Here is a 24522-nt window from a genome sequence, read left to right on the forward strand (position 1 = left end):
TAAATAACAAGATAAATAATCTTTATTTCCACATCTCTGTTTATAAAATTATGTGTCCACAATTAATATCAACAAGGCAACACAGAGAATCTTTTTTTTTTTTTTTTAAACTCAGAGGTGAAACTCGCACTCTGGAGACGCCTCGCCCGTCCAATCGGGAAAAAATTGGACACAGCCGGATTGTTCTCAACGCCTCTCCGGTTTTCGGACCGAAGTCGGGACTTAAGTCCAGAACTCGTGCAACGGGTTCTGGACAAAGAGCGCGGCGGTTCTCCAGAGCCCAGTTCCTCACCAACAATGTACAGTCATAAAACATCAGGACTTCATCGCTGCTCGGCGCTCGGTGTAAACCAGACACGGCTCGTGAGCAGCTTGTTGAGCGTTCCCACACCAGATAGCCCTCGCTGAAATGATCCACGTTATTGCCACTAACAAACATAAGCACTATTCTTCTCTATCTTAATTTCATATCTTTGCTTTTTTTCTCTACAGTAAAGACGAAAAAAGGGGAAAAAAGACATTAACTGCAAAAATCAAACAAAAACAGTGAGGAAATGACCTTGTATTGTACACGCGCATGAAAAAATAATCTAAAAAAAACAAAACAAAAAAAAACAGATCCTTAGCCATGTGCTCAATGGAGACGTTAAAAGAACAAAACAAAAAGTTTCCTTGCAAGTCTGTCTGCTGTACGTATGATGTAAGAACAGAAAAATTAAATATTACATACTGTATAGGTTATTGTTACAGTAACAAGGTTCCATGCGATCGTATTCTTCTCGCCTGTACAGAATGGAGGATTCAGTAGTAAATAACAAGGCTGTACAGACCCATAGTGCCAGCATGGCAGAGAGACCTGCACTGGAAAAACTCCAAATCTTACCAGGAAGTTTTGGTTTGGTTTCCAGAGCGCTGGAAAGGGCATTTGAAATAACAAGTTAAAAGTAACTTTTCAGCAAAACATAGGAGATCGTTTTAAGTCAATAACTCTTGAACACAGATTTTAAAAAGTATTAGTTTTAGTGGCAGGTTATTTCACTTATAAAAAGATGTCCTCCCCTGCCCCCCCAAGTTACAAGTGAAATAATCTGTTAGTGGAACTAGTATTTTCATAAATTTTAAGGATTTATTGACATAAAACAAGCTCCTATGTCTTGCTGAAAAGTTACTTGTGAGTTAGTTCTGTCTTATTTCATGTGTACTAAGGTATTTGCACTAGAAACTAAAAAAAAAAAAAAAGGTAAGATTTTGAGTTTTTGCAGTGTGGAGACCTGGGTGGGTGTGTTGTAGTCCCGCTGGTAAGGACAGAGGGCGCATCATTCTAGGGGTAAACCAAGGTGGCTTTTACTAAGAAATTAAAGTATAGGGTTACCCTTTTAATGCTGCGTCATTATTAAATCAGTTCGCTTGCATTAAACCAATCCCCTTAGGTTTTTAAGAGTGATCCAAGAGAACACGACAAGCTGGGAACATCCTGGAGCTGATAACCCCCCCCCCCCAAAAAAAAAAAAAAAAACAAACAAAAAAAAAGACATTCTCAAGCGACAAAACAGTGAGCAACAGCACAGACTGGTGTCTCAGGATGGGGACTCCCTCCAGTTCGAAACGTCCCACCAGGAAGAAGAGGCATTCAGGACTGGAAGCAACAACGAAAAGAAGAAAGAAAAGGATCCACACGCTCCGCCGAGTCCAACCGGGTCAGTTTAGTTACACAGGAAAGGTTTCATCAGGCTGTCGATCCCATCAGATAGCTTCGCAATGTCAAATTTACCAAAAATGTTCAAGTCGTGACAGAGAAAAGAGCATCTGTTTTAATTTATTTGTTACAGAAACAGAAGTATTTTTGTTCTAGTTTGTAGTACAAATATCTTAGTACACTTGAAATAAAACAAAACTAACTTACAAGTACATTTTCAGCAAGAAATAAATATTACCTTGATATTGTTGAAAAAGCACTAGTTATAAGCGAATTAACCTGCCAATGGCAGATTATTTCACTTACAGCTGCCACTTTTTCATTAATATTAATTAATGACTTGAAACAAGTTCCTATATCAGGTTGAAAAGTTACTTGTAAGTTAGTTTTGTCTTATTTAAAAGTAAATTGAGATATTTACAGCAGAAACTCGACCAAAGATACTTGGTGTTTAGTGACGTTGCAGTGTGATCAAAGCTGGGGACCGTGTGGACGGGTTTTCAACCAGCACCGGACTGACGCTCTAGTTTTTAAATGTGCTTCTCTACCTTAGAGACCCTCCCCTGAGAAACAGCCCCGCCCACAGAGCACCGAGACCCTCTGCGCCCTCCCCAAAACAAACTCCTGCAAAAGTAAGACTTAAAAACACACATTCAGACCCCCTCCCTCCACGTGGGTTCATTCAGTCAAATACATTGTCTAGTCTTTTTTTTTTTTTTTTTTTTTTTTTTAAACAATCTGCGAGTAAACCGCGAAAGCGCTGAGAGAGCGAGCGGAGCTGAGGACGCAGAACGCGGGGCGAACGGACGTTCATTACGTCACACCGACGGGAGGAGAAAAACTCCATGGCGGCACATTCGTCAGGACCACATCGCTATGTTGGATGTGCAGTGGGCTTTATAAGACACGGACGCTTCACATAGTGCAAAATGGAGACATTCAATCAATTTAACTCGTAAAAAAATGGGGAGTATTTTGATTTTTTTCCCACATAAGACTAATTTATCTCAATACAGCTGCACAGCAGAAAGCTTACAGCAAAACGTTAAAGTTTTATCTCTTTGGTGAGAGCTCCTTTTTTTTTTACGTTTCTCTGTTTTGGCTTTCCACTTGCAGCCGTCATGGAAGATACAGAAATTTGGACGTCAGAGTTCAGATTCTCTATAACACACACAAGCTAGCTACGATAGCCGCTAACAAAATATGGAAAACGTTAGCTCTGTAATGAGTTTGTCTCTGTTTTAAAACACCTGTAGGATTCTGCTTTACAGTTAGCGCTCTCTTTTATTCGTCGTGACGTCACCTCTAGTTCTAATATAACTAGAATGAAGCTAGCTAGAAGGAAACGCCCTGTATCATTTTGTTGAACAGAAATTGGAATTGGGAAATTTTGGTTTTGGCAAGTACAGCTTTACAAACAAACCCAGACGTCAAACATCCGGCACAAAAGCCTCATTAGTGCATCTTCAGGTACGCTAAAGCTAATCGATATCAAAGGCTAACATGTTTAGCTCCTCAGCTCACCTGCTGCTCCATTTCTTCCTGTTTTTAATGTAGAAGAGTCAGTTTGGTAGCTGTGCTGCTGAAGACGTTTACGGACAGTGCGCGGATGATTTTATAGAGGCAGATTTAAGGCTAGGATTTGTATTTGTTTTAAATTTAGCTTTGCTGGGGATCGTTCCGTTTTGCCCGGCGCGTCGGCTGACCTCAGCTCCTCGAGTCAAGAGCTGATAGAAGCAGCTAAAGCAGCATAAAGCTATTCACACCGTTGACCCCCGACCCCACCCAAAAAAAGGACCCCAACCTGAGGCTCAAAGCTGCCTCCTCAAACAGAGCATAAGAAAGAGAGAGAGAGGGGAACCCTAGGAAGAGTTTGCTTTAAGTGTAAACAAACGGCGAAGTGGTTGTAGTTCTGATGAGACCGTGTTTCTGCTGTGTGGGTGGCGGCAGCGGCGGGACATGAACGCGGTGGCTCTCCCACGCACACTCAGCCTCCAGGTCCCGCCTCTCCTCATCTTTTCTCTCTTTATGTGTACAGTCTCTCCTCCACCTCTCTTTCAGACTCTGTTGAATTAGTATGAAGCCCTCCCACCCCCCTCCCTCCCTCAAGTTCATTTCTGCACCTCTCTGTTTGTGCTGTACAGTGAAAAAGAGCAGACATGGTGTTAAGAAGCCTGAGGCTGTTTTATCCTCTTTCTTGTTTTTTTTTTCTGCAGTTGTTTCTCATCCTTGCAGCTAAAAAAGAAAAAGTCGTGCATCTGCAAACACACACTCGGACACACGCAACCCACGCCCCCCCCCACAAACACCCGTACCGAGCCGGAACATAAACCCTCTCTCCGTTTCTCTCAGGTTGTTTTTCAGCGGCGCTGTGTTTGGACATGCAGGAGGGGGGAGGACGGGAACGAGGGCCTGGGAGAGAAAAGGTTCCTAGCTCATAAAAAGGAAGAGTGTAGCTCTGTGTGTGTGTGTGTGTCTAACTATGCAAATGCGACAAAGGAGAGGTCTTAGTTCTGCTGCCATCTCCGCCGATATTTCTTCTCCTCGTCATCTGCCGGGAAAACACACAAAAAAGAAAGAAAACATGGTTTAGAGAATGAAATGGGCTGTTTACGTTGGTCCGGTTCTAAAGCAGAGAAGAAAGAGAGGAAGGAGGAAGAAAAGCTGCGGTACCTTTTCACAGAAGCCGAGATAAAAATTTATGCTGATACGGAAAGCAGAGGGGAAAAAAGAAGCAGGAAAAAAGGATCAGAAATGTGGACAAAGCTGCTGAACATTAGAGAAAAAAACGAACAGAACCAGTTTAATAATGACTGAAATTCATGAAGTGGGTTGTTTCTACACTTTGACCCCAGCTCACCTTCTAAATGGTTCCTGGAAATATATTTCAGTGCTTCGTCCAGGAGGATGACGGGGATGGAAATCTTTAGGACCACGACCCACTGGGACCAGCGCAAAGGGGTCACCTGGAAGATCAGCTGAGGGGCAAAGAAAACCCACTCAGAAATACTTAAAATGAAGCTGTATGACGATGGGGACTTAAAGGTTTTAGCACAATATTTGTTGGAATTGTCGTGATAACGATAAAAGTGATAAGAACTATTTATTCCTTTTTTTTTTCTTTTCAATACCAATACAGACAGTTTTGGGGGTTTTAAACATCAAATAAAATGTGGAATGGTCTGTCGCAGATGGTTTTTCTTTAAAGATACATTAACATAAGAATCAACAGTAAAACACACTTTTCACAATAACTCTGTTCCTAGAAATGTACTAATGGTTTCCCTACAATCTGCTCCAATCAGTGATTGGCTGACGAAATAAAAATTCTGAGTTTCCCCACCTACATTATTCGATAAACGCGTCACAACGAGCGGAGTCAGTAGTTGGACTTGATCAGGCGTCCTGAGAACTCACCGGCAGAGGCTCGACGTACAGGATCAGGAAGTGGAGGGACAGCGACAGGATGATGGCTCCCAGCAGCCAAATGTTGACCCAGGGAGGCATCCTGAGCAGGGACTGGTTCTCAGACAAACTGCCAAGACAGATGTTCCCACAGGTCAGGAGGTCAGAAAGAAAAAATGAGCAAACATCGTTCTAAAAAGTAACATGCGGAGCGGTTCTACAGTCATTTTCTTGTTTATCACAAAACGGCTAGCTTGAAGCTAACTGTTAGCTTCAAACGGTTATAAAAAATGCAAAATGTTTTATATTTCACCTCTACTGTTATGCCGCAAGATTACAATCATGATTGTTTTTAGGAAAGTACAATATATCGGCATTTATAATGCAGGTATTGGTAAATTTTTCACGTCAGTGAAAATGAGGAAAAATGGGCCAATATTAGTAATTATTTATTTCGATCTTGTTACCGTTTGTGTGTGATATTCATGAGGGAGAGAGAAAACAGCCAGGTGGTATTTGTTTGGTTCACTGTGTTAAATGGAGAAATATCATTTATTGGCTATGATATCAATATTAATCAGGGTTTCTGCAGGTTTCACCAACTCAAATTTACAACTTAAGACTGTTATGAATAAAATTTAAGACCTGGTATCTTGAATTTATCTAAGTGCATCTAAAAATGTTCAAAAGAAAATCTAATGTTTTATTTATTCTAAAGATATACATCTTCATTAGAAAATTTAAGACTTGTGATTGAAATATTTCAGGCCAAATTAACTTTCTTAAGCAAATTTAAGGCATTTTAAGGCCACAATTTTAGATACATAAATGTAAGGATTTTAAAGATTTGTTTTTAAGATTTCACGGTTGTAGATGTTGGCCCAAATGTTAAAATCGGTGTTATTAGGCATTGTTGAGTTTGGAATTAGACATCTGTTCCACTTTTTATTCAATCCCCCCCCCACCAACACTTAAGGTGTAAAATCACAATTGTCATAATATCTAATAGTTGGTGTGTTGGATGGTATCAAAATTATAACACAAATCTGATCAAATGCACAGTCCCGCCTCTAAAAATCCATCTATCGTACTTCCTTAAGTTAACACCGGTTTTACAAGGAGAAACGGTGAAGAGCTGTCAGCGCTGCTGTTATCTACTCTGTAACCGAATCCCTCCTTCAAAGGGCTTGTTGTGTCGCTGGATAACAGCGTCTGATCCCTTTAATAAAAATCTGACAGCCCTGACATTCAGCGCCCGTCTGCTCGGCCTCCGCATCAGACAGCCGCTGACCTGTTGAGGGAGTTGAACATTTCGATAGTGACCAGCACCGACAGCGCCATGGTGGTGGGGTAGCGGGACTCAAACACCTCGCAGTCGATGTCCTTGAACATCGGGTTGTCCTCTGTGCACTGCATGAAGTGTCGCTGTGTGCGAAGGGAGAAGAAAAGAGAGGTTCAACACGAACACGTGGCTGGAGATTCAGAGGTCGGAGGTGTTGCTGCGACGGGCAAAAGCCTGTAAAAACAGGCTGAGCTCACCAGCTGGTAGAAAGACACCTGTGGGCCCTCTTCATCGAACAGGTACCACCACGTGGCTGCGCTCACTGTTCCCAGGCCCACATATCCTGAAGGAAAACATTAAATCAAAGTGAAAAATAAAAACAAGTACAACAAAATGAAATCCATTTGTCATCGTCTCAGACGTAGCGCTACCTCCAATGGCGAGGTATCTGAAGAAGAGCCAGCCGGAGATGAGCGGCTCCTTTGGGTTACGGGGCGGTTTGTCCATGATGTCCAGGTCTGGGGGGTTGAAGCCCAGGGCGGTGGCAGGAAGCCCGTCGGTCACCAGATTCACCCACAGCAGCTGGACGGGGATCAGCGCTTCGGGGAGACCCAGGATGGCTGTCAGGAAGATGCTGCGGAGACAAAGCAGGTCAGGCGAGGTCAGGGAGACGGAGACGGCCTCATGTGGAGGTAGGGCCGGGCGGTGCGGCTTAAAAACAAGTGGCGTCACTCTGGACGCTATTCGCCAAGAAAACAAATCCAGAGTTTCCGAAAATTCGATCTTCAACAACCAGAAAATTCAGCGCCCAGCCCTACGTGGAGTTTCCAGGTCTCGGCCTCACCACACGACTTCTCCCACGTTGGAGGAGATGAGATATCGGATGAACTGCTTCATGTTGTTGTAGATGGCCCGGCCTTCCTCCACCGCAGCCACGATGGTGGAGAAGTTGTCGTCGGACAGCACCATCTCAGACGCAGACTTGGCCACCGCCGTGCCGGAGCCCATGGCGATGCCGATCTCTGCCTTCTTCAAGGCCGGGGCGTCGTTCACGCCGTCTCCTGTCTGAGTGAAACAATTCACTTCATGACACAAGACGCTAATTTTGCTGCAAAACACAAACTCTTACCAAATATTTTTCGCCTAATATCAAGTGTATTAAAATATTTGAACTAGAAACAGGAGATGTGCAACATATTGGCACCAACGTTGGTATCGGCCAATATTAGTAATTTTTTAAAGTATCGGTCCAATAAATAAAATTGGTTTGATATTTATTTCCACTTCGTTGTCATTTGTTTCTGGAGGAGCGGGAAAGGAGGTCGGTCATGTGACAGCGACGCAGCAAAGGATTGTGGGGAGTTTAATTGAAGCGGAGAAGCAGTTGTGTGTGTGTTTGTTTTTTTCAAGGTAAAATATATATAATATCTACAGTATCTGTAAATATCAGTAAACGTACATAACAGCAATATTTATCCTGGATATCGATATCGGCCCAATCGGTGCATCCCTACTTGATATAAGACAAGTTAAAAGTAACTTATCAGCAAGATAAATACAAATGTTTTAAGTCAATAATTCTTGAATACAGATTTTTTTTTTTAAATTCATTTTACTGAGATTTTTTTTCACATTAAACTAAAGATATTTGCCAGTGAAAATGGTACTTTTTAAAAACTATTCAAGAATTGCTGACTTAAAACGAGAGCATTTATTTACTTTTGTCTTATTTCAAGTGCACCAAAATATTTGAAGTAGAAACTAAACAAAAATACTGTAAAGATTAACTGCAAACCAGATATTTTAAAGCTCCTACAGCTGAGCCGTGGGAGACGTCTCGCATTCAAACAGAAGAAGTCAACAGCGGCGGCTCGATTAAACGCCGTCAGGGTTTATTCAGATCTGGACGGATCCGTCAGCGGCGGCGGGGCCTTGAGAGCAGTTCTGGATTTATGGGAGAACTGGACAATATCTGACAGCCAAGTGGTGATACTGTTGCCTCGCCGCCTTCCTGGAGGATTGGCGTCTCTTCCGAGGTGCGTGTCAGATGGGGAGCGGCGGAGCGAGTGACGGATATTGATGGCTCAGTCTGAGGGAGCCTCAGAGAGACGGGAACACGCCTCGCCTCGCCGGCCTCTTCTCCTCCGCCGCTCAGATGTTCGTTACACAGCCGAACTGTGCCAGGCTACGATGTCATCTTTATTTTTTTTTTTATTATGAGAACGAAGTTGTAATAGTGCCAGAATAAAGTGATGCTTTATACGAACATCAAGAGAAATAACAAAAGATTTAAATGAGCTTGATCATTTCCATTGTGATGATTAAAATTTTTTGATGGACAATCAAAACATTTTGACACACACACAACAATGTGTGTTGTTCTGCAACACACATTCTTCTGTGTTGCAGAAGAATCATAATGAATCTTTTTTTATCGTTTTGGTTGCAAGTGGTTTTTCTGTTTTGTTTCTTCTTTTCAGTTGTTTTATTTACATCCCAATGTGGAACGTAAATAAATATTCTTTAGAAAATGTAAGTTCATTGGTCTTTGAGAGGACAAACCTGCGTTATTATACCATTATTAAAAATATTGCTTGAAAATGGTCTGAAAAGAATATTATTACCGTTTGTCATAATAACTGTTAATGATTCAACGATTTTTTTTGTTGAAAATTTGTAACACCTGAACTATTTTCCTCATTAAAACATCTTTTATCTTTTTATGACTTCTTTCTGGTAAAGCTGCATCTTTAATCAGCTGTCATTATGACTATATACTCGTAATTAGAAAGGTCCAAGATACTCTGTCATCCAAGAAGGAATGACTGAAATAAAAGCCACTATTTGGAAATACTCTCTGTCATTTGTAATTTCTTTTTTTTAGAAAACAAAGCGAGAAACAAACAGAAAAGAAACCAAAAAAGTATTGGAAATTAGATTCGGCGTGAATAAAATCAGCGATTTCACTTGTAAGCCTTCTTGCCCATTAACTTCTCACCATGGCTGTGATCTCGTCGAATGACTGCAGGTATCCGACTATTTTGGACTTGTGCGCCGGCTCGACGCGGGCGAAGCACCGGGCGCGTTTCACCGCCTCTCTCTGCTCCTCCGCCGTCAGGTCGTCGAACTCGCGGCCCGTGTACGCCTTCCCCTTCACGTCCTCCTCCTCGCCGAAGATGCCGATGCGTCTGCAGATGGCCACGGCCGTGCCTTTGTTGTCTCCTGTGATCATGATGACGCGGATCCCGGCCTCGTTGCACAGCTTCACCGAGCCGATCACCTCCTTCCTGGGCGGGTCCAGCATGCCGACGCAGCCGACGAACGTGAGGCCCATCTGAAAGGAGGAGAGAGGGGAGAGGGATGAAGGGGCGTTCACTGGACTGACGGAAAACCAGAATGATGAATGATTTAAGCATAAATGAATGGATGGAAAATAAGGAAGCCGTAAATGTTCCATATTCTAGAGCATTTTTATACTTATCCAGACATAAAAATACTTCATTTCTTACATTTCAGACATTTCCAGAATTAGGGCTGTTAGTAGCAAAAACAGCTAGCCGCTAACAGCCCTAGCTGTTTTTGCTAGCATGAAATCACAGGTTGCTAATAAAAAGCTAGCAAGATAGCAAATATTAGTCTGTGTGCTACATTCCTAATCATCTCCAACTTTTAAAAGCAACCATTTTTAATAGGACTAAAAGGATTTAAAATATTTCTAGAAGACTGAATTATGCGTTTGTTTGACCAACATGTGACCGCTCTAGCTTAGCCCCTCCACGCACCTCGTATTCTGCGAACTTGCTGGAGTTCTCCAGGTCCATGTCCTCTTTGCGCGGCGGCGTGTCGTGGGTGGCCAGAGCGAGGCAGCGCAGGGTGTCCTTACCCGTCCCCCACTCCCTGATTTTAACCATCAGCTGCTCACGCAGGGCTGGCGTCATGGCAACCTTTGTCGTTCCCACACGCAGGTAGTCGCACCTCTCCATCACGCTTTCAGGAGCGCCCTGTGATGGAGAAAAAAATAAAACCAGCAACAATTTAAACAAACAAAACATGGAAGTTCAAAAGAAATCTTTACGCTCAGCATGAAAACACGTTTTTAAGCACCAACAGAGTTAGAGACTTTATCCAAATGAGAATATTTTTTGTTGTGACAGAAGAAAACTTTTATAGAGTCTAAATTATATCCGAGAACACACACAGACACACACAATGCTTATGTTCCCACACCTTAATAAACATCTTGCTCTGGGCGCCCGCCTTGACAGGAGTGCAGTAGACGGACATGGACTTGCGGTCGCGGGAGAACTCCAGAGTGAACTCCTTCTTCATCAGCTGCCTGATTACCTGGCGGCGACAGCAGAGGACAGAGGAAAGTGAAACAAAACAGAAGAAGAAGAAGAATAAAAAGGCTGTGGCTGAGCCTCCGACAGCTGAACGACGGGAATTCACAGGAGACAGTCGACCGGCTCGTCCTCAAATCTGACCGAGGATCAGGAAGGACAGGAGGAATCGTGGAAACAGTCAAATGTCAACTACGCTGCAGACTACTGGGTTCTGCACTTCATTGGGTTTTTATGCGACTGACCAACTCAAACCGTCATTCAACCAAAATCTGTGAGCGATATGAACTAGGACTCCAAGTAAAGATTATTTTGGTAATCGAGCATTCTGACGTCTAAAAAGAAATTTGAACATTCTGCAGATTTTTCTTTGAACACATTTTTTTTTTTACAATATTATGAATATATAAGAAAATGCAAATGAACAGATAATTTAATTCCTTTATTGAATAACAAAATAAACAGTTTATTGACTAAAATGCGATACAGTCCTTTAGTTCTGCTGCTAGATAAATACTCCTAACATCAACGTGTGAAAAGCCCAGAGGTTTTCTGCCCGACTGGACATCAGCACAGAGTCGGGCTGATCTGTGGACCAGGTTTCCATTAATAATCGAGAAGCAAGCAGTGCTTAATAGGAGATTTTTAGTCTTTTTAACAGAATATTAACCAGGTGAAGCTAAACTCTGCCACTTGAGGAGTTCTTGGTGGAACTTATTTACAGACAATATAAATGCAAAATATATTATTTCATATAGTTTTGGCTTAAATTCTGCTCTGAGTGTGTTCTTCTTTCAGCGAATGCCCTTTTTTGAGTTTATTCCAGTTAATCAATGACTAAATTAGTTGTTTCAATAGTCGATTGTTTCAGCCCTAATTTGCCCTCACTCTGCACTGTGATGCTTTGTCCTACCAGTAGGGGTCCTTCTAGTTACGATCCTGTTTCTGAGCGGATAACAGATGTCCAGCTGAGATCGCTGCAGGTGAGGAACTTGAACTGGATCCTGTAACCTGCTGCTACATCACATCAACAACTGGATGTTTATCTGAGCTCCTCTTTGTTTCTGGGCTCTGCACCTTCCAGCAGAAGCCTAAAATAAAAAACCCCAACTAAATTAATTTTATTAAGACGTCGCTTGGTTGCAGAAAGTTTGTTTGGAGATTACAAACAAACGTTGATTGCCGCGGTCCTGACAGTGACGACGTCTGGGCCCTTAACGGCTGCTATTGACACAGAAGTGAAGCAGCTCCAAACTGCGGGGGGTAGAGGGGCATCTTACCAACGCCGGCTCATCGGTCTGTTAATCATTCACACAGCAGGACTCTGACCGTTCCCACGTGATGAACTTCGCCGTCTATTTAAACTACTACAACTGGGAGATGTTCTCACAGGCAATTTGTCCTAAGACAAAAGCAAACGATCGCCAACTCACACCCTGAAGTCAAACATGTATCAAATGACAACAACGGGCTTCATTAACGAGTCTTTGTGCGAGGAGAAAGTGACCTGCTGACTTCAGTCTTTAGTTATCCACCCGGGGTTAAACAATACCTAAACGTGAAGCTGAAAGATCAGAGCGCCGTCAGAGCGGATGGATGCCATTTGAACGGCAAGCAGATTCATTACGGCCTCGCAAACTGGTGCTGCTGTGGATGTCAGAATGAAAACTGAGGAGAAATAACCAGACCTGCGCAGGGAAGAGGCTTCAGCAGCTGTGATTGGACAATTTGCGAGATCAACATCCTGTTTATAACCGTCACTCTGACAGTCTGAAGCGCTAAAGCAAAAGAAACCAGAAGTGACATGTGATAGTCCTGGTTTATTATCATAATAACGGTAACACACATAAGCTGTGAATGGTAAAACATGACAACATGAGTTTTAACATGTTCCACTGCAGACTGAAGAGAGAGGAAAAAAAGAGACAGTGAAGTACGGCAGTGGCAGCATTAGGCTTTGGGATCGTTTTGCTGCAGGAGTAGATGGCATCATGAGGAAAGGACAGCATGAGTCGGCCTGTCAGGGTGACACATTTTGCTGGACGATAAATTGTCTCAGAGGTTATTGTGATAACCGATAATATTGTCGTTTAGAGATAATTTTCCAGTAATGGTAACGAACACATTGTTAAAGGTCAATAAACTTTAAATTCTAACAAAAATTTAACACTGAATCTGGAAGACATTTAAAATATCCAGAAATAAATAAACAAAACAGAAACAACAAATAAAACAAATTATGAAGTCTCTGTAAACAAAATTGTTCTTCCAAATAAAAGACTAGTTGAGGCCAAAACACCAGAGTGAAGACTTTTGTCATTCAGTTTTTTGGTAGAAAGAAAGAAAAAACTGTAAATCATGCAAATAGAAATGATCGAGTTTGCTTTAATTTATCATGCGATTCATTTATTTATTGTTTATTGCGACAGGTCCAATAGTGAGGAAAAACTTTGTTTCTATCAAACATCACTTGCATCGCACATGCAAACTCACTGGTTAATAATAAATGCATTTATACCAGTTATTGCAATACCACTTGGTCAAGTCTTTTTTAACATTCCACACAAAATAAATGATAAAAGTATATATGATTTGAGATGATATCGTATCAGGACAGTATGGGTATCGCATCAGAAGTGAGGAAGTCATATCGGGACGCCCCCACTTCAAAATGCACAAAAGGTTAGATAAACTCCGACAGCTGAACCTAAACCCAATGCCCTAAAATAAAAAAGTCAAAGGCCACCGGTGTCGAACGAGATGCCGAAACGTGCACGACTGAAAGCGTGCGCAGCTCGGTGGAGACGCTGCAAAGGGAAATCTTACCGAGTTGCAGGCGCCGGCGCGCTCCACCTTGGTGAGTCCTGACAGGTCGGTCTTGAAGACGTTCATCTTCTCCACCAGCGTGGTGAGGGCCGTCTCGGTGGCCTCCCCCACCTTCTCATAAACCCCTTTGCTCTGCAAGAGGACAGGCTGGCGTTAAATTTCAGCAATCACAGAGAACAGTTGTACGCCGTGCTATACGTCAACAACGTTTAGTCAACGATGACCCTAAAGCAAATATGTCTGTCTTCTAAATATGGCCGACATGAAGTTTGAGCCCAGCATGAAAAATGTTTTGGCTTCGCCGGCTGAGGCGAGCCACTAATGGTAAACAGCACACATCATTTATCTGTGTGAGCGGCTGTAGATGCAATAAAACTCCTCGTTTCTCTCTAGCATTCCCATCTTCCTCCTCCTCGTCTTGCTCCTCTGGCCTTCTCACACGGGTTAGCACGCTCATCTTAGCATCCCTTTCAGAAATGAGCCAAACTGGTGGCAAAGAGGCTATTTCTGAAAACTGAAAATCTTGAGGGGATCCGTACAGGATGAGAACGGCTTTGTCCCTGGCCTCCCCACTCAGCGTGGTTGCCATGATAACGTGGCGTTGACAAAGAGGTGAGAAAAACAATGAGAACCAGGGAGAAGACGACACGCAAGAGTAAAATTAGCTCGGAGGAACAGAACGCTCGTGTAAGAAAGTGGCCCGTGTTTTCCAAATGAGAAAATTACCCTCCTGCAACACCGGATGTGGAAGAGAGAAACCTCGAGAAGAATTCAGAAGCCTTAAAACTTTTACTTGCATTGCTGTTTCAAAAACAACCGACAGCTGCTGCAGCATTGTGAAGTGGAAGGAAAACAATGGACCTACAACCTGGTACGTCTCTACCGGGTTGAAACTTTTGCTCCTATTTCACTGTGAACCCTGACCCTGACTCGAGGTCATCTGTGGATTCAGCCTGGACTTTGAGCCACTGTAGCACAAATATTCCTGCACTGATAAATTGACCAGACAAATAAACTGGGCCTGATTTCCTTAAGTTTGGGAAAACAATCGGCTGATAAGTGAATGTAAAGAAACGATCTTATCTACCTTTGAAAAGGCCTGACAATCAGCCGCTGTCCTCTTTTGCGCCGTCGTGAGAGCAGGTGTGGCTCACAGCGCTCACTCACTGCTGCCAAATTAGTAACTTTGTCATATTTACCGATTTCTCAAGCAAAAATGAAATAAATAAATAAAATAATAATTAATACTAAATTGGTATTTGCCAAAAGCAAAAATCGGCAGGTCAGGCTGATCAGCCAAAAATAAAAAATAAAAAATGCAGAGACACATTGTAGCTCTGGCTGTGTGTTTAGGGTCACTGAAAGGTCAAATATCACGTCTTTCGAAGCCACTCCCGGGTTTTCCCCGTTTTAAACTTCATCACTCCACTTCTCTGCTCGGTGCTCAGTGAGACGGCTTTGTCCTGGAGGGTTTGCAGTTCTTTTAAAGTTTATATTTGATCGCCATGGACAGTCCAAGTAACATCTTGGTGAATGGTTTCATAACCCAGGCCTTATCCACAACTTTCTTCCTGACCTGTCCGCCAGCTTCCTTGGTCTTTTGGACCCTGACTTTCCTCTAATGTTCTCTAAAAAACCTCTGGGACCAGAAACGGAACAGCTGGATTTTAAATTAAGATCAAATTACAGTCCAAGTGTTTCTAAATTAGGTGACTTCTGAACCCTGAGCTTTATTTACTCAGAATAGATACAACCATTAAAACCATGCACAGTTTTCCTTCAGCACCACTTTGTGTTCGCCTTCCCCCGTACATCCCAACAAATACCATTAAAGTTTACCATAAAAACAAAAAAGGAAAGTGAAAAAGTTCTGCGTTGCAACTCAAAATAACTGTACATGCAAATGACCTCATTGTAGTCCAGCGAGGAGTCGTTGCACATGGAGCAGACGGTGGCCAGCTCCAGCAGGCCGTCGTAGTCCCCGCACTGGACGGGCCTGTTCCCTTTAAGTCTGGGGGGGGGGGGGAAGAAGCAGTCAGATGGCGGGACAAACACAAACATGTACGTCAGAGCAGGTTTCGCCGGCAGCTGGTCAGAGCTGCAGCGTCGAGAGGAGAAAACGGCGGCCGTGCAGCGGTAAGCAGAGACCGCGCGCCTCTGTCACGCATCGCTGATGACTGCATGGCGACCGTGGATCCCTTCCCTGTGGAGGCTGCAGCCGTTGCTAGCAGAGCTCCCACACAGAAACCCACACTGAGCCGTTATGAAAGCGTCAGGTTCTCACAAGGAGCGGCGCGCTCGCTAAGCAGTCGAGCAAAAACAACACGAGCTGCTGACATCGTTCTCCTGACTAATGGACGGCCACCTACCTGCACGCCTCCACAAAAACATGTTCGCCGACATCAACAACCCAACAAAGCAGAAGCGTCTTGTGGCGTAGCTTATAGATATAAGTACGGTAGAGTTGAGGATTAAGGGAATTTTTTTTAAGCTAAAAAGGAGAGGTTTTGTTTGGGGGGGTTTTCCTCCCAAAGGCCAATTGCGTTCTGCAAAACTCACATTTGTCCTTCAGGGGCATACGTAGAACCAGTGATGGAGAACTCGTGCAGGGTGCAGCTCGAATCCTCCACCTTGTCTGCAACGAACATCTGCAAGAGGAGAAAAAGTTAAGAGATGAGTGGACAGAGAAAAGCTGAGCTTTGCCCTTGTTATGTGGCTGCAAGTCTGTGTGTGACAAAGATTTATTTTTGTTTTCTGTATGTAATTTGTGCAAGCACAAGCACTGATCATCTTTAGTTATTTTTAAAGCTTTTCCTTTTATTCACGTCCAGCAGACCAGATGATCTGTTCTCAGAATCCACAAAGACTGAAGGGAAAATTGATCTTTCAAGGAAACAAAACGGAGGCATTCTAGTTTGTTGTTACAGGCAAAAAACTGACAATGAAGCAGCAATGAACTGGAGTTTACACAAATATTTAACACACGCATATATAGAATGATATTACATTGGAGTTACACATGTGAGCAAATTAAAAAAACAAATTGCTTCGTTCTCATACGGATCCTGATCTTATTTGATTGTCTACTTCCTTTTTCTAGTTTCCTGCAAAACACAGCTGTTTAGGTTTTTCTATAGCACACAGTGATTTGTTGCTTCATTAAGTGTACACATGCATTCTCTTTATGCTGATTGTATTTTTGATCGAATTAAAATTTCCCCAGTGTGCAGCATTTAGCATCATATTTCGATTCGATCCGTCTCACTCACGTGTTGCCAAATTATTCAGCCAGATTTTTTTGCAGGCTGCATGTTGAGCCTCTTCATTCACTTCCTGCTTCCTGAATTCAGTCTGCCACACACCCAACTTTAAAGTACATTCTGCATGATAAAAGATGCCAAGTGAAGAAAGTGGAAATTATCGAGAAGTACCATCAAAGGAGGTGAAATTTTGACATAAAAGTTTTCACACGATAAATAAAAATGGCAAAAATCAACTTCTTTTGTTTGTACGAACCGTCACTGCATTTTGTGTTATGGCTTTTTTTTTTTCTTTAGTAAATTTCGGTTTCTGCAGCATGCACTGTACTACCCCCTCACTATTTTTGGACGTCAAAACCACCCACGAGCATCATGGGAGTTGTAGTTCTCACAGTAATTTATCAGACACTTGTACTTGAAACCTGCACCAGTGAATTGGTGAGATTAGAAAAAAAAAACAGGACAACGTTCCTTTGAGGAAACAAGGAAGGAAAACAATTATCAGTAATATTGTGGGAAAAATCAGCAAACATGAATTGAAAACATGTCTGAGACTTCTCTGATCAAGTGCCAGGAAGTTACTACAGCAGTTATTTGGTCATAATAATAATTAATTTGTAGCTTTGCTGGAAACACCTGTGGGTGTCTGTTTAGAAGAACAATAACTTTAATGACAGACTGTCAGCGGTTTCTCCCTGGAGCTACGGCTTAATGCTACAGATGAGCCTTTACAAGAGAAAATCATCTGAACTGGCTCTCTGCAGCAGCCGCCACATCAAGGGGGCTGGAGCAGACGAGATGAAACTCGGCTCTAAGTAGATTAAGTTAGGATCGCACTCTTTAACACCTTGTGGTTTCATCAGATCTCCAGTTGTACAAACGTAACATCTGATGATGGTGGAAACCAAAGATTCAGTTTCCTAGAAGAAATCGATTTTAAACAGACATTGGATCCACTGAAAGGTATTCGATGGACTGCACAGAATATACACTCGATACTTGATTATTCCTCTGTTGGCAGAAAAATAATGCATTATTTTTCCTTACACTCAACTTTTCCCTCAATGCAATGACCTTTTATACTTTTAGCTTTAATATGGAGGTCCTCAATGATTGTCTGAGTCAACACGGCCGTAACTCAGCATTTCACCATTAGGAACCACCAGTGTTGCAAATATATCACCACTTATGACGCAACAATGCTGCACAACTGAAACGCATTACCAGCTAAATACTGAATTCCAGCTGTGGTGAATAAACACCGTTATCTTAAAGTTGAAAGAAACCGTTGGGAAAAAAAAAAAAAGAGTCAAACAGGAATGATGTTTTTTCTTTTTGTTTTCCCCTCGCTCTCCGACCGTCTCCAAGGAAACGGGGCGCAGTGTGATCCATGTGACTCAGTAGTAGAGCCAGAAGTTTGTTTCTTTTTTCCACCCTGCTCACTTCCTCAGAGGTTATATGGGGATGCACTGTGACTAACCCTGCTTACAGTAACGTGTGTGTGTGTGTGTGCGCGCGCGCATGTGTATGAAAGACAAAAGAAAATGGGAAATGCAGTGTCAGGATTCAGAGGGGAATCCCTGCTGCACATGAGGGAATCCCCCCAAACCCAGCAGGGGAACAGCCTGGTCCTGCTGGGAACTGGAGGAAGGACGATGGACAAACCACTGCAGTGAAAGGGGCATAAAAACAGAGGAAGTACATAGTAAACTCGGCTGGGGAGGAGTTAAGTTACCACAAAAAGCACTATCATCAGGAAACGGCATGTGGAGAAGAAAATAAAAAAAAAAAAGGAGAAGAAAGAGGAAGCCCAATTTGACTTTGTGATAAGGCGTGCCCGCTTCTCTGCAGGCGGGGAGCAGCGAGACGGGGGAGTAAAGGCAGGAGCAGAAAGTCAATATTTACTAGTGTCAGCCCGTCTTTAGTCTTTTTCTGGGACTGGAAAGCTTTCAAGGTTGTGGTAGGTTCCCTCCCCTGTGCTCCTGCTGCAGGGAACTCCCTGCTGCTACGCGTTTATCCCGCAGACGCTCCACATCATCTCAGGGGAGAAACAGACCGGCAGCCGCTGCAGACGCGCTCTGCAGAAACCCCCCTGACTACACTTAAAAAAACGCTGCAACTGGCGATTATATTAGCAATCGATTATCCCATCGATTGTTCTGACGATTGATCGGATAGGTTTTTCCACTTAAACCTCGTTTATACAATATTTGAAAGATGCAAATGAAGAACTTTTTAAAATAAGAACATAAATATTGCAGTTACAAAAAATGTATTTAGTGTAAGAGTCATCATTTGTGGCAAAGGATGAAACTGAAGCTAAAAAAAAATAATATTTCTAACATCAACAGGAAACTCGGCCTTTCTGCTCCGCTTGTCGATGCAGCATACGGCTGATCTGCTGACGATTCTTTTTTTTTTTAAACAACCGATTAATAATTGTTTCAGAATGTGAACCAGGTGAAGCTAGAACTATGCAACTATTTACAGACAAAGGTTGTTTGTTTTTACTTAAATGCAAAATGTATGTATTTTTGGTAGTTTATGGCTAATTGCTTCCCTCATTGTGCTGTTCTTTCAGCAAACTTTTTTTTTCAGCTTTTATACTCCAGTTGACAGTTACTAAATTAGCCGACAATTATTTCAATAATAAATTTGTCGCGATTAATCCAATTAATCGCACCAGATCTAGAAAGGAGGTTGAATAAATTTGAAACACATGTAATATTTGTAATATATGACAGATCTGTGTTTTTATTCCTTTATCGAGAAAAAACCCCCAATAAATATCGATACCGTCAGACAGAAACTTCATATCCAAAACTATAACTTTTCAGGAGATTTAAAAAAAAAAAAAAAAAAAGATTTCTAAATGTAAATTTTCACTGTTTGGTCAAAGTCTCATGTGCTTTTTGATACTTTTTAACTGGATATTCATCAAGATAACATCTAGATGTAAAACGGGACGTTAGACTTGGTTTAAAAACAATTAAACATACTAAGATTTTGTTTTACAGAGACCATTTTGTTTGCTCTGCCTGTTCAAGTACTCGACTCAAGACGAGCTATGATTAACTACTTGCTTAAACGTTTTATTATTATTCAATTAATAATAAAACTACATCGTACAATTGACCAAATAAATACGAATGATTCCTCCATCTATGTATTTATTCCTCCAAACATCACGGTGCTTAAATTTTGGAGCTTCGCGTCGGCCGGCGGTTCCTATGCGACTGAGGCGAGGGATGAGCTACGGGATGAAAGCACAAGGTGTTAACTGGGATGTGTGCAGAGCGCTTAACAGGAGCCAAGACAAACAGCAGAGCTGACATTTACCCTGCGCTTAGAGCAAAGTCATTCTGCGAGTACCACACACACACACACACACACACAGAGGCAGACAAAGGGAAAGGGAGAGGCAATGCGCAAGTTATGAATATTTGTGGATAAGATCTTTCAGAGTTTGTAGTCTAATGCGGTTGTATATCCACCGTTTATTCAACCCGGTGAACAGTTCGGGCCTCGGACCGGAGCACTGTTTGTTCAGGCAACGTGACATTTCAGAGACTTTTACCGGGTCTGTGTGGAAGCTGATTTGGCGATACAGAGGCATTGTCGTTGTCTGGGGGCTGCGTGAGCTCTACCAGCAGCTATCGCAAAACCTGGCAAGTGCAGATAAACCTTAGAACAACAACAAAAATAAAGGGTTTTCCAGCTTTAATGGAAAATGTTAAGAAAGAGGAGGGTTAAAAAAAAATTAAATGATAGAAGGAATGGAAAAAGTAGGATTCAAAAATGACCACCTAACCCTAAAGAAGTTCAGCTTCTAACATCTTTACGCGCACTTCCCAGGAACAACGTTTCCCTCGTCGGACCCAAACTGCTGACAGACATTTGGTTGGGATGTTCAAGAACGACCAGGTTTAAGTGCCAGCATTCAGTGGAAGAGAGAGAGAGAGAGAGAGAGAGAGAGAAAGAGAGAGAGAAAGAGAGAGAGAGAGAGCTGACTGAGAACGAAGTACCTGCTCCAAGATCAACACCTTCAGGTCCGACTGAAATGTGCAGCTTTCCATATGGCAGGCCAAATACCTCCAAGGTTTTACTGTGACGAGAAGTGAGTTTGGAGGAGTCCAAGCAGGGCTTTTTACCCATCATGCTTTGAGGCTGCTTCACTGTCAGCTCTAGCTGTTTTACACAAAGGGAAGGAAGGAGGTCTACCTCCAAAATGTTTCACTTCAAATCAACAAACTGGAAAACAAACCCAAACACAAGCGAGCCAACACTAAGCTCCGAATGGACCGAATCAAAACCCAGACCAGGTCTTGCCGAGCTCTACCATCTCGGATAAACATACATTATTTTTATCCTTTGTAGCTTGAAGATTATTGACAATAAATATCAAACTTGTGAACCAAGTTCTTGTTTTCAATCAAGGTATCTGCATGTTTCAGCTGGACAGACTTAAGACTTTTAAAGATATTTTTAATGAAACTTTGAATTAAATTTACGAAGGAAAAAAACTGTAAATGTGGGGAAATTTTGGGAGATCCTGCTGTCTTACAATCAAGCGTTGCCTGAATTGCTCTATTTCCGGGGTGTGTTTCATTGTCTCTTTTTTCCATTTCATTTACTAAATAATAAATATGAATAATTCATGAAACAATTAAAAGTCATGAATGAAAAAGAGCAGAAATGAGTGTAAACTTGTAATAATTGTGGCTCTTGGCAGCAGCGTTGTGCTTCTCACACGACATATGGCTCTGTGCAGCCATAGCACAGAATGCACCTAGCCTAGCATGGGTTGCTAACAGAAAAAAGCTTTGTTAGCTAGCTAAAATAAGCTAGAAAGCTTATTTTCTAGCCAAGCTAGCTTATTTTAGCTAGCTAAAATACCGTACGCTAGAAAGCTTATTTTAGCTAGCTAAGCTATTTTAGCTAGCTACAATAGCTAGCTGGCAAATCCTGCTAGCTAAATAGCTAAATAGCTAGCTAACTAGTAGGATTTGCTAGTTAACATCTATTATCAGCTAGATACCAATAGCCTTAACTGTCACAAATCCCAGAACGCAATAAAGATGCCATGACTCAAACTTTTGCCTGACAGAAAACTACAAATACGAGGTTAAATGTCCTGAAAGGACAAAATTAAGACCTGCAATTAATGCATTTAAGTTCAACTTACTTTTTTATTTTATTAATTTAATGCTAGATCTTAATTCAAGATACGTGAATTTAAGGCCGTTTAAGGATGAGCGGACACCCTGTCACAGCAGTTAGATGTAACATATGAAGAGGATGCATTTTAACATGAGCTGCATGTTGAATCAATGTAAACTTTCCCACTGACTACTTACTCTGCAGACGGACATCTGGTTGGTGGTGAGGGTCCCCGTCTTGTCAGAGCAGATGACAGACGTGCAGCCCAGGGTTTCCACCGACGGCAGGCTGCGGACGATGGCGTTCTTCTTGGCCATGCGGCGCGTGCCCAGGGCCAGGCAAGTGGTGATGACGGCGGGCAGGCCCTCGGGGATGGCGGCCACGGCCAAGGCAACGGCGATCTTGAAGTAATAAATCGCCCCCCGGACCCAGGAGCCGCCGTGGACGGGGTCTCCAAAGTGGCCGATGTTGATGACCCACACGGCCACACAGATCAGGGAGATTACCTTCGACAGCTGCTGGCCGAACTCGTCCAGCTTCTGCTGCAGCGGCGTCTTCTCCTGTTCCGTGGCCGCCATCTGGTTGCGGATTTTACCGATCTCGGTGTTGACGCCGGTGGCGACGACGACGCCGATGGCGCGTCCTGCGGCGATGTTGGTGCCCTGAGGACAGCAGAGAAACAAGCAGGAGAGAAATAGTAATTTACTTCTATTACAGGCAGCAAATTACAAATGCATAATATCCCTGGGTGTTACAGGAACTTTGTTCAAAAAAACAAAAAGAAACGATCAATATCCTTGTATAAAAAAAGAGAGCATGCTGCAGGAAACTGCAGAGGGTTTACTCACAGAAAACAGCATGTTCTTTTTGTCCTGGTTCACAGCTCTGGGGTCAGGAACCGGGTCAGAGTGTTTGATGACGGACACAGACTCCCCTTAAAACAACAACACATTACTATCCTGTCATGGATTTGCACATAGATGTCATTAGGTATGCACAATATATAACCAATGCTGATAATTTCAGCACAATGCTTCTAGACTATTTACTTAATTGTTTATTTATTGTAAATCATATTGTTATAGCAACCTTCACCAGCATTAAAGCACGTTTTCCTAATATCTCGCAGCCCGTGAACGCACCATTACCGTGCCATATCATTAGGTAAACAACACTTCACACAGATTACCACGCAATATTAAACTGGACGTTAGCATGTGGCAGTGACTGGTGTCACTGGTGTACCTGTAAGGATGGACTGGTCCACTCGTAGAGTAGTGGACTTTATCGAGGTCACTCTGATGTCGGCAGGCACCTTGTCCCCAACTAAAATATTGGAAAAATAAAATCAATACAAGCATGTTTTTGTTGTTTTTCTTTAGCTTGCTTGTCCTGTTGTCTTTTCTGAACTTGATCATGTTGTTTATTTTCTTTCACTGTTTGCTTATTTAATTTTTTTTCCCACCCCTTTTCAAAATCGGTTCACAGAACCACGTCCGGAAAGATTATAAACCCTTTTGTGAAATGGAGGAAAGTTATAATTTGTGTTTGGCGGGAAGGAAAATGTACTTTTCTGATAAATCCTGTGACAATGCTGACATCTAATCGACGATGTTGAAAATCTAAAAACTTGTTTGTAAAACAAAGACAAAGTTTTATTTAAAGCAACAAGTGTGTGTGGTTTTAATCGTAGAAATGGGTGGAAGGTGGTTCCAGGCGTAAAAAGAACCTGACTGTAGAGCCTTTAGTTTCTTATTGTCTGGACTTAATATGAACAATGTGTAGCCTACAGCACAGTTAAATTTGGTAATAATAATTCTCATTATGATTAACCTGTGAATCCATATGATAGTTCTCTGCACCCACTTAGAGTTTAACATCTACAATAACGTAGAGACAAATAAAAACACCCCCCAAAAAGTTGATGGACAACTATAAAAAGTCCAATTTGTGTTACGTTTCAACACTTTTTGTGTTTTTACACTAAAGTATTGCAACGAAGCTCTAATGATAGCCGGTTCTTTAAACTCATTTTCCTAGGAAAACTCTGTAAAAGAGAATGTTCAGGTTTTCTTTTATTTACTTTTTTGAATGCACATTTTGTAAATAGAGTACAATTTATCATTACCAGGAAACGTGGCTACCTGATAAATAAATAAAACAGATTGAAGTTTGAAATACTCAATCATAATAAGTTATAATTAATACTTCTTAAGCATCAAACCCAAAAAGGGCTTTCAATTTATTTTCAAGATCAGGAATGACTGATAGAATTTTACTTCTAATTTTTTACAATCTGAATAAATTTCAGTGTTGAGTGCCTTTAGTTTTGCTTATTTTAATACAAATAACAGAGCTGGTGTGACAAATACTATTACTGTGCACACAAAAAAAAGAACTTAACAGGAAAAACAATTTCCAAACTGCTGGTGGAACATTTTCTGGAAATAAAAACCTTGGTTTGCCACTGCAGAAAAATGAATTCAGTCTTTTCACAGAGGGCCTAAAAATATCTCAAGGATCTCCTGAAACTGTTAGAATTCAGTTCATTAG

General features: G+C 42.1%; 1 protein-coding gene across 1 annotated transcript in view; it reads right to left on the reverse strand.

Moving 5' to 3' along the window:
* Positions 1–24522, reverse strand: part of atp2a3 (ATPase sarcoplasmic/endoplasmic reticulum Ca2+ transporting 3) — a 52756-nt gene continuing 28234 nt past the window's right edge. The window contains exons 6-21 of the mRNA XM_014994704.2: positions 23215–23295; positions 22818–22903; positions 22167–22631; positions 16109–16197; positions 15458–15560; positions 13550–13681; positions 10611–10727; positions 10166–10384; positions 9382–9717; positions 7228–7448; positions 6815–7017; positions 6641–6726; positions 6393–6526; positions 5114–5231; positions 4557–4674; positions 1–4247 (exon numbers count right to left, since the gene is read on the reverse strand). Coding sequence (XP_014850190.1) covers positions 4204–4247; positions 4557–4674; positions 5114–5231; positions 6393–6526; positions 6641–6726; positions 6815–7017; positions 7228–7448; positions 9382–9717; positions 10166–10384; positions 10611–10727; positions 13550–13681; positions 15458–15560; positions 16109–16197; positions 22167–22631; positions 22818–22903; positions 23215–23295 — 2552 coding nt within the window. The 3' untranslated portion in view covers positions 1–4203. The remainder of the gene's footprint in view (positions 4248–4556; positions 4675–5113; positions 5232–6392; positions 6527–6640; positions 6727–6814; positions 7018–7227; positions 7449–9381; positions 9718–10165; positions 10385–10610; positions 10728–13549; positions 13682–15457; positions 15561–16108; positions 16198–22166; positions 22632–22817; positions 22904–23214; positions 23296–24522) is intronic.

This window comes from Poecilia mexicana, unplaced genomic scaffold, assembly GCF_051168715.1.
Source record: "Poecilia mexicana isolate PSO_F unplaced genomic scaffold, ASM5116871v1 scaffold_14, whole genome shotgun sequence".
NCBI classification, from domain to species: Eukaryota; Metazoa; Chordata; class Actinopteri; order Cyprinodontiformes; family Poeciliidae; genus Poecilia; species Poecilia mexicana.